Source organism: Vombatus ursinus, unplaced genomic scaffold (genome assembly GCF_900497805.2).
Source record: "Vombatus ursinus unplaced genomic scaffold, bare-nosed wombat genome assembly UNPS02005459.1, whole genome shotgun sequence".
In the NCBI taxonomy this organism is placed as follows: domain Eukaryota; kingdom Metazoa; phylum Chordata; class Mammalia; order Diprotodontia; family Vombatidae; genus Vombatus; species Vombatus ursinus.
In genome coordinates this window covers 8483008-8495130 of record NW_020945237.1, presented here as the reverse complement: position 1 = coordinate 8495130, position 12123 = coordinate 8483008, and the positions used below count along the sequence as shown (strand labels likewise).

The following is a 12123-nucleotide window of genomic DNA, read 5'->3' as shown; positions in this document are numbered from 1 at the left end:
TAATTAATATAAGGGAGTTTTGAATGCTGAGTTTTTTTGTTTTTGCCAAATCCCTCTTCTGTTAACTCATAAGAGTCTATCTTTACAGGTTGTTGACAGTCTACTCCTCTAACAAATGCACTGGACTTTTTTTGGGGAAAAATATATATATCTGTGTGTGTGTGTATGTATGTATGTATACATACATTTACATATATGTGTGTCTATACACACACACACACACACACCCCCAGGCTGTTATTTTTATTGTGACATGAGTCTAACTCTTTATTTCTCTTACTTTTGGGCACCATAGTATGTGGTGGGGAACTTACAGATCCCCATGGAGGCAACTTTACTTCTCCTGGTTATGATGGCGTTAGGAACTATACCAAGAACCTAAACTGTGAGTGGACCATCAGCAATCCAAATGAGCACAACTCATCTATTTACATTTCCTTTGAGGATTTCCATCTCGAGTATCATCAAGACTGCCACTTTGATGCCTTGGAGTTCCGAATAGGTGAGTCTAGTCAGTCAGTGACAACTTTTCCTGGGTCGATCTCCCTTCAATATCCTGCCAAAGGGCAGCAGCTCCCAGTACTGAAGAGAGCTAAGTGTACATAAAGAATTACAGTTGGGGGTGAGGGTGGTGGGGTGAGAGATGGCTATAACAAAACTGTCTTTATCTGCTCAGCTGAAGCAAATGCACTTTATGGGATCCAGGGTCTGAGAAAGATTGATATTAAAAGATAGGTCTTATATTTGCTCAATTTATTTTGAAAGATCTCAAACCCACCAAAGATATCCCCATGTTTATTCTTAGATATGTAAAGGAGGCCAAATAACCTTCAACTGACTGAAGAATTAAAATATTTAAGAAAATATTAGAGGGCCAGAACCTAGTATGGTCAAAATATGTTTTTTTTCCTTTTGCTGAGATTTAAAATGAGGATCTGGAATTCTAATCAAGTCATGGCTGCCTCGGTAGGTTTGGGACTCTGTCATTTGTAAAGTGAGTTAATACAAAAGGGAATTGGCTTTTGTCCTGAAGAGCCTGTTGGATTGATTCCAAAACTGGTCAACTTTTTTTGTTTTCATGTTAAGAGAAGGGAATTTGGGAGTGTTAGAAAGCAAGAAAGTCCTTTACAAGCCCTACCTTACGATGAGAGATAGTTCAATATGTTTAGCTCTTTGAGACAATATAATAGAGGGGTTAAGGTGCTCGATTTAGAGTTAGGAGGACCTGGGTTTGCGTACTTCCTCAGATGTGTATTAGCTATATACCCTGGACTATTCACTTAAGTTTTATAAACCTCAGTTTTCACATCTATAAAATGGAGATAATAATAGCACCTACCTCACAGGGTTATTGTGAGACTTAACTTTGATAATATACTTAAAGAGCACTGTAAACCATGAAAAGCTATATAAATGTCAGTTATGTTATCATCATCATTACTATTCTTTTTAGTGGCAAGTCAAATTTTAAAAGTACAGCTATGTCCCATTAGTATGAATAATGAATCCTGTGAAGTGGTGACATGTGTTTGAATTAACACTATTTGAAGTTGTAATTATGTAAAGTATGGTAATTGCTTCTAGTCCAATGGAAATTTGTGGTGCGAATTTGATTAACGTGAGCACTTCATGTTATTCACTATTTGCACTAATTGGGACTGAGCTGTATTCTGATAATTTATTGTAAAAGTTTTTGTTTTTCCCATTGTACTTTGCCCCAAACAATCTCATAACATCAGAACCATCTGTGTGTTGGAGTTTCCCATCCCTAAAATTAGATTGCATAATGAAGGCTTCACGGGCATGGCTTCACACCCACTTCTTTCTCAGCCCTTAAATTAGACCATTAAGGGAATTGGATAATGTTAAGGGATTTTGTCAGTTAGATGCCATTGTTTATAATTCTTAAATATCTTTTTTTAGAGATTGAATAGTTCTGGATATGAAGAAGGGGCATTGGTTTTCACTCTCTTCAGCAGTGTATCTAAGATGGGCTTAGAGCTAGAGTTCAGATTAGAAGCAGTGTCTTCTGAATATCTTTTAAATTCCTAGCAATCATGTTTTTGAGTGTTGACCTTGCAACCCCCCATACACAGCAATCCTTTAGATGCAGAAGATCACCTGGGTCTAGGATGGCAAATATACATTTGGGGTTTGTTAAAAAGGTCATCGAAGAACTAATTTAGGGGAAAAAGAGAAAAAAATTAGCCTCCTTTCTATTGAGGGGTTGTCTGCTAGACTTATTTACCTTCCTGTTTCCTATTTAAAAAAAAAAAGAAAGCAAAATTGACAATGTAGTATACAACAATACTGCAAAGTAAAAGAGTTAAAATGAGATTTTAATTTATCAGAATGTCCGTTGAAGGCCAATAGTGAGATATCTGAGTTTGAAGACTTGTATTTGGCACCTACCAGAACCCAATAACAAAAAATAACAAGAACTTTAGTGGTTAATGTGATAATAGAGACAGTGTGATCTAAGGCAGGGGTGTCAAATATGTAGCCTGGCGCAGCATGCAGTAACACTATGGGCACTGCAGAACCAGTTTAAAATGTACTGGGAAATATTTTTAAGAATAAATAACAATACAGTAGCACATAGGTAATGTTAATATGGGGTTTTCTAAGTCTCAATATGCAGCTTGTAGGGATCCTTATGTATGGTTTAGATTTCTCTATGAGTTTGACACTGCTAGTCTAGTGGATAAAACAATGAACTTTGAATCAAAAGCCCTGAGTTCAGATTCCTTTTTACAGATAAGGAAACTGAAGCTCAGAGAGGAAATATTTGTACCACCTAACTCAGGGTTGTTGTGAGAAGTATATTTTATATATACTTGTAAGCACAATCTAAATGTGTGTTATTATTATAATGCTCATGTATTTGGGCAACATGAGGAGTAGATGTTGCATGTCTTGGAGGAACCGAATCTTCATAAAGGACAAGATCAAACACTAAGCATTTTAGGCAGATAATTTTGGGGGGTTCAGAGCTTAGGTGTGAGCCCCAACCAGTGGTAGGAGAGACCAGAGCAGGAAGGAGAAGAAGTTATCAAGCAATAGCCAAATACTGTTTAGGCAAATACAGCAGCCTCCATTCCTCCAAGCCCAGTAGACTGTTAAACTATGATGGTACGTTTGTTTATAATGTCAGAGAAAGTGGTTTGATGGAGTAAATGGAGAGGAGATGAGTGTTTGTTCAAGGTGTGCCCTGTACACGCTGACTAGATTACACACAAGTAACCATATTTATAAAATTACTCAGTTCTAAAAGATGAATTTTTAGCCTGAATAGAAAAGATTTAATTCACAGAATCTAGCCAAGAGATCATTTTAAAAAAATCAAAGTCTGTCCTTGGTCCTCCATTCTGTCACAGGGGTCAGGAAAAGCAGATCTCACTCAACAGTGGGAGCAGCTGGACTTGGAATGACCAGGACACAGACTGATCAGAGTCCTCTGGGAGCAATGAAGGAGAAGGAGATCAAGGCAGTTCTCACTTAGAGGTGACAGAGGAAAGTCCAGCCAATAGGTGACAGGTGCTGCGTCTCAGCAGATGGGTAGTTATAGAAGCAGGGAGAGACTTTCGTAGTCAGCTATAGGGAGGATCCGGGTAGGCAGGTGGTTGGCATCAGAGAGGACTGACAGTGAACAGCAAGTCAATTCATACACAGAGACAGATAGAAAACCAAGGCAAAGACATAAAGAACAGAGCAAGAGCACAGTTACTAGAAGTGGAACACACAGCAGGGGCTTAGCACACACATACACACACACACACACACACACACACAGAAATTAAAAATACAGCATAAAATCAGAGCAGGACCAGCCCCAACGATAACTTGATGATGAATTTTAATTGTCAGCATCCTTATGTGTCCTGAATGGACCCCTCCCAGAGCCTAAAATGGCCTAACCCAGTATAGTGATGGTTGGGACCCCAGCTGTTCTTATCAAAAAGGCAGAGAGCTTACTATGAACCTGAGCAAGTCACTTAATCTTTCTCAGCCTCAGTTTCTTCATCTGTAAAATGGGAGTATCTATTTTAGAGGACCTACCTTCCAGGGTCTTGGTGAGTATAAAATGTTATATTTGTAAAGAATTTTGCAAACCTTAAAGTGATATATAAATACTAGCCATCATCATCATCATCATCATCATCATCTAAATAAGTTTAATAGATTTCATAAGAGGGGCAAAAATAGTGTCATCTACAGTGTTTGTTGATTTTCTTTAGGCAATGCTGATGGGCCTCGAATAGCAAAAATTTGTGGATGGTCATTACCCACAGTGCCGTTTGCCGTACCTTTTTCTCAGATCTGGGTACACTTTGTAACCAATCAACTTGTGGAAAACACTGGATTCCATGCTCATTACTCCTTTACAGGTATGGCTTCTGGTTAAGGTCTCTCGCTCTATCAAATGAAAATAAATACAGGACTAGAAAATTGTCAAACAGCAAGCATTTTTTGAGTATTGAATATTTATCTAGAACTATGTTAGTATTTGTAGAACATATGAAAAAATATCGGGCAAAAAAAGTTTATAATATAGTTGAGAAGTTAACACACATGAAATAATGAAAAGGTAATAAGTGACAATATTTGCTCAAATGGCAAAAGAAATGGTTCAGATAGCTGTATAGTAGGATTTCAGAGAGAAGAGAGACCAGTGGGGTTGAAATAATCCATTATCTTCATGGAGGGAGTGAAACTTGAGCTGAGCCTTGAAGGATGGTTAGGATTTTAATAGCAAAGGGAGGAGGAGGCATGGCATTCCAGGAGGGGGGATTGGCATGACCAAAGGTGGGAATTAGTCAGTCATAGAACAAGAACAGTTAAAAAAGGACAGTAATAGTTTGACTGGAGTAGGAAATTTGTGTTGGGTTGTGAGAGATATGGTAGGATGGGGTCGGGCTATGTATGACCTTGAAAGGTAGGTAAAAGAGTCTAAATTGGATTGCTGAGATAATAGAGACCCATTGTAGGTTCCTAAATAAAAGAGGGACATGATGAAACTGTTATTTTGGGAAAGATATACTGACAGTAATGTGAAGGATAGACTGGAGGAGGAAGATACTGGAGTGAGAGAGGCCAACTAAGATGTTGGTATAGGATCCAGGTGTGAGATTGAGAGCCTGGACTTGGGTGGTGGCAGAAGGAATGAAGAAGGAAGAGGGAAAAGGCTGATGGAACTTGGTGGACAGGGGAGAAGGAAGAAGATAAATAAAAGATAACTCTGAGATTTCTATCCTTAAAGACTAGGATAATAGAGATGGTGTGGCTGACAGAAAAAAAGGAAAATTTGAGAAGGGAGCCAATAAGGGTGTTTAGCTTGGAGAAGAGAGGGTTTAGGATGGGGTCAGGAACATTATTGTTTTGTTCCAGCATTTGGAAGGATATCATGTGGAAGGTTTGTTTGGTTTGCCCCAGAGGGCCAAGCTAGGAGCAAGGTAGCGTCCTAATTAGTAAAACAATCCAAATTCAAATGAAGCAAAGGTTCAATGACCACTTGTCAGCAATATTCTAGATGGCATTGCTAATCAAGTAAAGGCTGGACTAGATGATCTCAGAGTTCTCATGAGATACTTTTCTGCGAAAATAAAAATAATTTAAGTTTTTGATATATTGAGTTTCATATGACAGCAGAATGTTCAGTTACAAATTTATGCCTTGTAGGCCATAAGAATGATTGAAAAGGATTGAAAAACAGGTGAGTGGCCCAGATCAGAGAGAAAAATGTGGGAGTTATCCTAGTACAGATGTTAATGGAAGCCATAAGAGAAATTAATGTCCTGGGAGAAGAGTTTTGGGGAGTGCCCAAGGTTGGGTTGTTTTTGTATTGTTTTTTGGTCAGATGAAGAAAAAAGAGTCAGAACTTAACAGGCCTGCTGCTTAAAACCAACCACCAAATATCAGATTTTTTCAGAGGTATAGGAAATATAGTCTATTTCAAAAGTATGTGAAATACCCATCTTACTGTGGTAGAATTCAAAGGTGACGGCCAACGTATGAAAAGGCACATGTTATGGCATCTGCGAGTGCGACTGAACATCCCAAAACAGCTAAAGTTTGGGATAACAGAGGCTTGAAGCTCATATTCACTGGGCTGGTCATTTGAGGGAAGAGAACATTCTGACCCATTGTCCTTTCTTACTGTTTATGCACATACCTAGCCCAGCTCCAGTCCCTCTTTGCACAAAGTGTTTTTAGTTCCCAGTTACGCTTCCTGCCTTTATAGATCTTCGTTCTTTTTATTTTTGTCATCCACTTCAAATGCCATGGACATTTTCACCCTGCCTACAGCCAGCTGCTTTTATTTCAATGTAGTTTTTAAACGTAGTACATAACTGCTTCCATGGTTGTGTCTTTGGGCTGCTCCATTCTTTTAAACCTTATTCAGAGGGCTGTGAACTTTGATTTCAGACTGTGGGGGCATACAGACTGGTGAAGGTGGCGTGATCACTAGCCCAAATTATCCAGCCCCGTATGGAAACTTGAACCATTGCTCTTGGTTGTTGGATGCTCCAGAAGGTCACACCATCACTGTGAGTTCTAATTAGTGATATGTTACTAATATATGGTAGGGAGAGGGGAGGGCTAGGAGTGGGAGGTGGAGTATAAAATGTTAATACTTGCACTGAGAGTGGGAGTAAAGGTATATTTGAAGGTCAAATCATGAAGCAATAGAAACCTGAAAATCCATTAACACTAGTATAGTACTTCTGTAAAGAAAGGGATTATATTAGAAGTTCCCTTCCTAAGGGAATACCTTGTTGGAGGAGAGCACTTGAGTTATGTTCTACTGAGTCATTTTTTTTTTTGAGTCGACGAACACTTCTTTAATCCAGTGATTCTGTACCCAAAGTTGGATCTTGTTTAAGGGATTTTAGTTAAAACTCAAAGTGTTTAGAATCACAGACTTAGAATTGGAAGAAACCATGGGGGTTCCCTGAGCCAATCCCTTCATTTTACAGATGAAGGTGGTGGATCCCAAAGAAATCTCAAAGTGACTTGCCCCGAATCAGGCAGTAAGTGGCCGGGCCAGGATTTTTGAACTCAAGTTCATTGAGTCCAAATCCAGCAGTTTCCACAATACTGCCTCAGTTCCTTGGAGGCGGGTCTCTCCTAGCAGTGACTTACAATTTATACATCATCATTCCATCTGTTCAGCCATTGCCATTGTCCCCTCCATTCTATCTCTGAGACTCCAGAGAGAGATGGGATGAAACAAGATTTTCTTTTACCAGACCTGATTCTACCTGCTGACATTCTCACTCCTGAAGACCACACTGCAAAGCAAGAGGAAAACAGTGGGGGCAGGGGGGAGGGGAAGGGAATGAGAGAGAAGAGGTCAGGGGGAAGGGATAGAAGAGCACAGAGCATCGAAAAAGGAAAGTGAATAGTTCATGGTTGGGGTAGGGAAACCCATTTGTAATTTAGCATGTCTCATTCTAGCTTGTTATTTCTTTAGCTTTCTTTTACATTTTTTGATGTTGAAAACCATATCCTGTGTAAGTGGGACTCCGTCACTGTCATAAATGGAGGCTCTCCAGGATCTCCTGTAATAGGGCATTATTGTGGAACAACAATCCCCAGGACTGTACAGTCCGGTTCGAATCAGCTGATAGTCATCTTTAACTCAGACCATTCTGTGCAGCAAGGGGGCTTTTATGCCACGTGGACCACACAAACTCTGGGTAAGAGGAATGCTATTTTCTCCGGTCATCACTGTATCATATCTTCCTCTTCCAAAGTCCTTGGCATCGTATAATGGTTCAGCATCAGTAACTGATATGATTTTAATCGGGGGAAATGACATTAAAAAAGGTGTATCTGTTTACAGCTGAATCCTAACCTTTCCCAAGGGCCATAGGGCCTTTCCATCTGTCTTGCAATTGAAACTTCTACATGTATTATCTCCTTTCATTAGAAAGTGAGTTTCTTAAAAGCAGGGGCTGTATTTTTTTCTATTTCTATACTCAGGGCTTAGCACAGTGTTCTATACACAGTAAGGGCTTAAAAATGCTTAGATATGCCACCATTTAGCAATCCAAATGGCAATATGTATCCAAAAGTTGACAGAAAGACATCCCATTGCTGCAACAAATTTCACCAGAAATTTAATTTCAGTACATTAGCATGTGATGTGTATAAAATGTGATGGCAATGAAAATGATCAGAGAAGAGAATGCTTCAGAATATCTGTTTTTCTCTGCATGGGGTCTCATTCTACCAATACTAGTCATACATGCTCTATGCACTAGTAGATAGAGTCATACGTTACTGTGGACCAAAAAGTTCATCACTTATGATCAACTTTCTGCTGAGTAACCTCTCCAGAGTGAGCTAGGCTGGTGTTGGATGTTAGGCACCCACAATTCATGGCCAAGTTCACTTTCACGGCTTTACTAGCTTGGCAGGACAAGCAATAGCTTTTACTCTGTTGACAAAGCTTTCAAGAATCCAGGGTTTACCTTCAGTTCACACATCATCTATACTCATTTCTTTTGATTTTCATGAAAAAAGTGATATCATTCCTTTGGGTTTTGGCTTAAAGAGCGTCATTGTGGCAATTTTCCAGGCTGTGGTGGAATACTTCATTTTGACAGTGGTGCAATCAAGTCTCCTCACTGGCCTCAAAATTTTCCTGAGAACAGCAGATGTGAATGGACAGTCATTACACATGAAAGCAGACACCTGGAGATCAGCTTTGACAATAATTTCCTGATCCCCAGCAGTGATGGACAGTGTCAAAACAGTTACATAAAGGTTGGTGACATTTACTTAATTGAAGCAAAACTATTTTGGTGAATATAAAGATTTAGCATAGAAATTACTTCCTGCTATTGGGAGTCAGAAAAAAAAATTATACCTTAGATTTCTTATACAGAAAAATCAGACAATTATAGATTTTATAGCTTAAATTTGTTACACAGAAAAATCAGAAAATCATAATGTTCTTACTTATAACTGGGACCATAGGAAGAATGCTAACTAACTCTTGGAATGAATGGTAATGTAATGCTGCCTACTAACCATGAGTATCCCCCAAGGCTCTGTCCTGGACCCTCTTGTCTTTTCCCTTTATACTGTTTCTTTTGGTGATATCATCAACTTCCACAGATTCAACTGTCATTTCTATGAAGAAAATTTTCACGTCTATACTTCAGCCCTAATCTCTATCCTGCGTTCTGCCTTCTCAACTTCTAGAACTGGGTGAATAAATGAACGATTAAAAAACCCCAAACGTGTAAGTGCTCTCCCCTGATTACCTTGGACTTAGAGCTTCCTTGCCTTCTTTCGAGACTTAGCTCAGATCCTAATTTCTGCATGAGGCCTTTCCCATCTTGTCCTTATCTCCCCCATACCCCTACCTGGATGTTCCATCCAATATTTATTACACACACATACATACGTGTGTATGAATATACATATCTATATATCTCTATATATTGATACGTCCATAATTGTTTGCATGTGGTCTCCTCCATTAGAATGTGAACACTTTGAGGTCAGTGACCAATTTTTTGTTCATTAGTCTTTTCTTTGAAACTCCAGTGCTTATCACAGTGTCTGCCTCATAGTAAATGCTAATAATCCATAGCCAAGTTTACATTCAAGGCTTTACTAGCTTGGAAGGATAAGCAAAAGCTGACTGACTGACTGGAGCTAATGTTGATACATAAAACATGGATACAGGGGTGTACTTGTAAATGTTTAATGATTGACTCTCCAAAATGTATGAGACATACTTTTAAGATTACTCTGCACTATTAGCATTTTCTCCATCAGTTTCTTAAGTCTAGACAATCAACAAAACACTAAATCGAGCCCTGATTTGTAACGTTCTTCCATTTCTAAGGTGTAAATGCTCACAAGGAAAATTCAACAGTTCATTTTCAGAACTGGTTCAAACTGACTCCAGCACAGCCCTGCACACGTCCTATGAGTTGAAGGTGTTATTCCATATCTAGAGTTAAAGACCAAGAATCTTTTTGATTTTTTACTTTACTTGGAGTCTGAAGAAAATGAGTTGTCCTTACCCAAAATTACATCATTGAGTCCTTTGGGTACAGAATATCACCACCAGGAGCAAAATTTAAATTGAATGTCAATGACAAAATTTGGAGTCTGCACTAGATGACTTTCACCATGGTGGCAAGCACCATGGTCATTTCTATGTCTCCTTGTTTTATCCTTGCTTAACATTATAATCAAAGAGTCCTTGAACAACATTATCTCTGTTATATTTTTAAAAGACTCTCACATGACTTTGACATATTCATGCAAAGACACCTTGTCAAAGGAAAGCATTTCCAGTAAAGTTTTACTCAGCCTAGGCCAGTGCTTTATCACAGTCAACAAACAAGAAGCACACTTCATTATTATTATTTCTACACCTTCACGTTAATATTTGTGTAAAGATATGGTCTACAACATAATATTTTCTGTAAAAACCTTGCCTGTTCCCTTCTCAAATTTCATTAAGAATAGCCTTGGTATATGTATAAAAGAATGGAAATTCCTTGAGGGGAAGGACTGGTTGTTTTTTTTTAACTTTCTCTGTCTTCCCAGCAGTTACCACAGTGTCTTGTACATGGTAAGCACTTAAGAAATGCTTGCTTATTGACTTAATATTCTCATAAAAATGTAGAATTGTAAAAGCAGGCACATGTTTCAGTACCTACTGATATTTTACTGGTCAGTGGAAGTCATAGTTGGGTCAGTTGCCCAAGTATCTGTTATGAGGTTTATAACCCAGAGGCAAAGAGGTTCCATGAGCATCCTGGAAGTCCATGGAGCTGTGCTTCAGAAACGACTTTGGCTCGTTGTACAAGTGATATTGCAGAAGTGTTCTTTGTGGCTCCAAGATTCCACTAAGTAGGTGCATTATATTAACTTCCCACTTTCACTAACTAAGAGTGCCCACATGTTGGAAGTGAGTCACTTTGGTCATTAAATCTATATTTAATGATGCTGCCAAAAGCATCAAAGATCAAGGATCCCCGCTCTTTTTCCTTTGTCTGTAAATATAAATATTGCCTATGTAGCCCAGACATCACAGGAGGGCTGAGGATCTATTATTTTTCAATCAACAAATAGACAGTGGTCCCTTAACAAATGTTTACCCAGTGACTCAAATTTCTATTTACTTCCCTGTAAGAAGGACTAAAGCAATAGAAAACTGGGGGATGGAAGAGTCTAGATTTTTCTTGACATGTTTGAATTATTGGGTATCCAGGATACTTTCTGTCTAAGTATGTGGGTACATTTAAATCGTCTCTTGAGTCATTATAGCTTGTCTATCACTTTTCAATGTTTATTTTATAAAGCAACTCAGGGAAAATATCCAAGTTCATATGAATAGTTTTTTTTATAATATCCACTTTATATGCTTCAACTTGCTTTAGATGTAATAAGTGAACTTTGCCCTTATCAATAAAGGTAACATTCAATTTCTAAGTTTAACTAAAACCTTGAAGGTTTTTGAAATACAGAGACAGACTTTAAAAAGTTCCTAGAGTGGTAAAAAAGCACTTGTGACAAAGATGAGTTCTATAAAGTGTTTTAAAAACCAAGAGGCACTTCAAAGGATTTCAGATTGATTCATTCTCTTTTAGGCTCATTTTTCTGGATCTTCTTTTGATATTTTTTGGGGGGGATGGACACTAGATTGTAGGTGAGGAAATGTACAGATCTTCAATTCCAACAGAGGGATAGAGATTTAAGAATTCCTCCTTCTCCTCATTATTATAACAAAAGTCCTGCCATTAGGCCAAAGGACAGCATTTTGTCTGGGTGGCTCCTTCCTTCAGAAAAGCTTCCATGCTCATAGTAGATACTCGGGCAGCTGACCCAACTATGACTTCCACTGACGAGTAAAATATGAATAGCTACTGAAATATATTTCAACATCTACCTTTGCTCATCACTTACCGTTCCAGTCATTTATGAATATGTATTCAGTATTGATTACCTTGTGATTATGCTTAAAATATAATAATAATATTAATGATATTAATAGCATATATATTTCTTATGATGTGTCAGGTACTGTGTCAAGTGCTTTACAATTATTATTTCATTTGATCCTTACAATAAACCTGGGAGGTGGGTGCT

General features: G+C 38.3%; 1 protein-coding gene across 1 annotated transcript in view; it reads left to right on the top strand.

The window, feature by feature from the left end:
• CUBN (cubilin) overlaps nt 1-12123 on the top strand; it is a 263014-nt gene that overhangs the window by 178231 nt on the left and 72660 nt on the right. The window contains exons 36-40 of the mRNA XM_027847860.1: nt 296-502; nt 4239-4388; nt 6427-6548; nt 7475-7700; nt 8585-8772. Of these exons, the coding sequence (XP_027703661.1) occupies nt 296-502; nt 4239-4388; nt 6427-6548; nt 7475-7700; nt 8585-8772 (893 nt within the window). The remainder of the gene's footprint in view (nt 1-295; nt 503-4238; nt 4389-6426; nt 6549-7474; nt 7701-8584; nt 8773-12123) is intronic.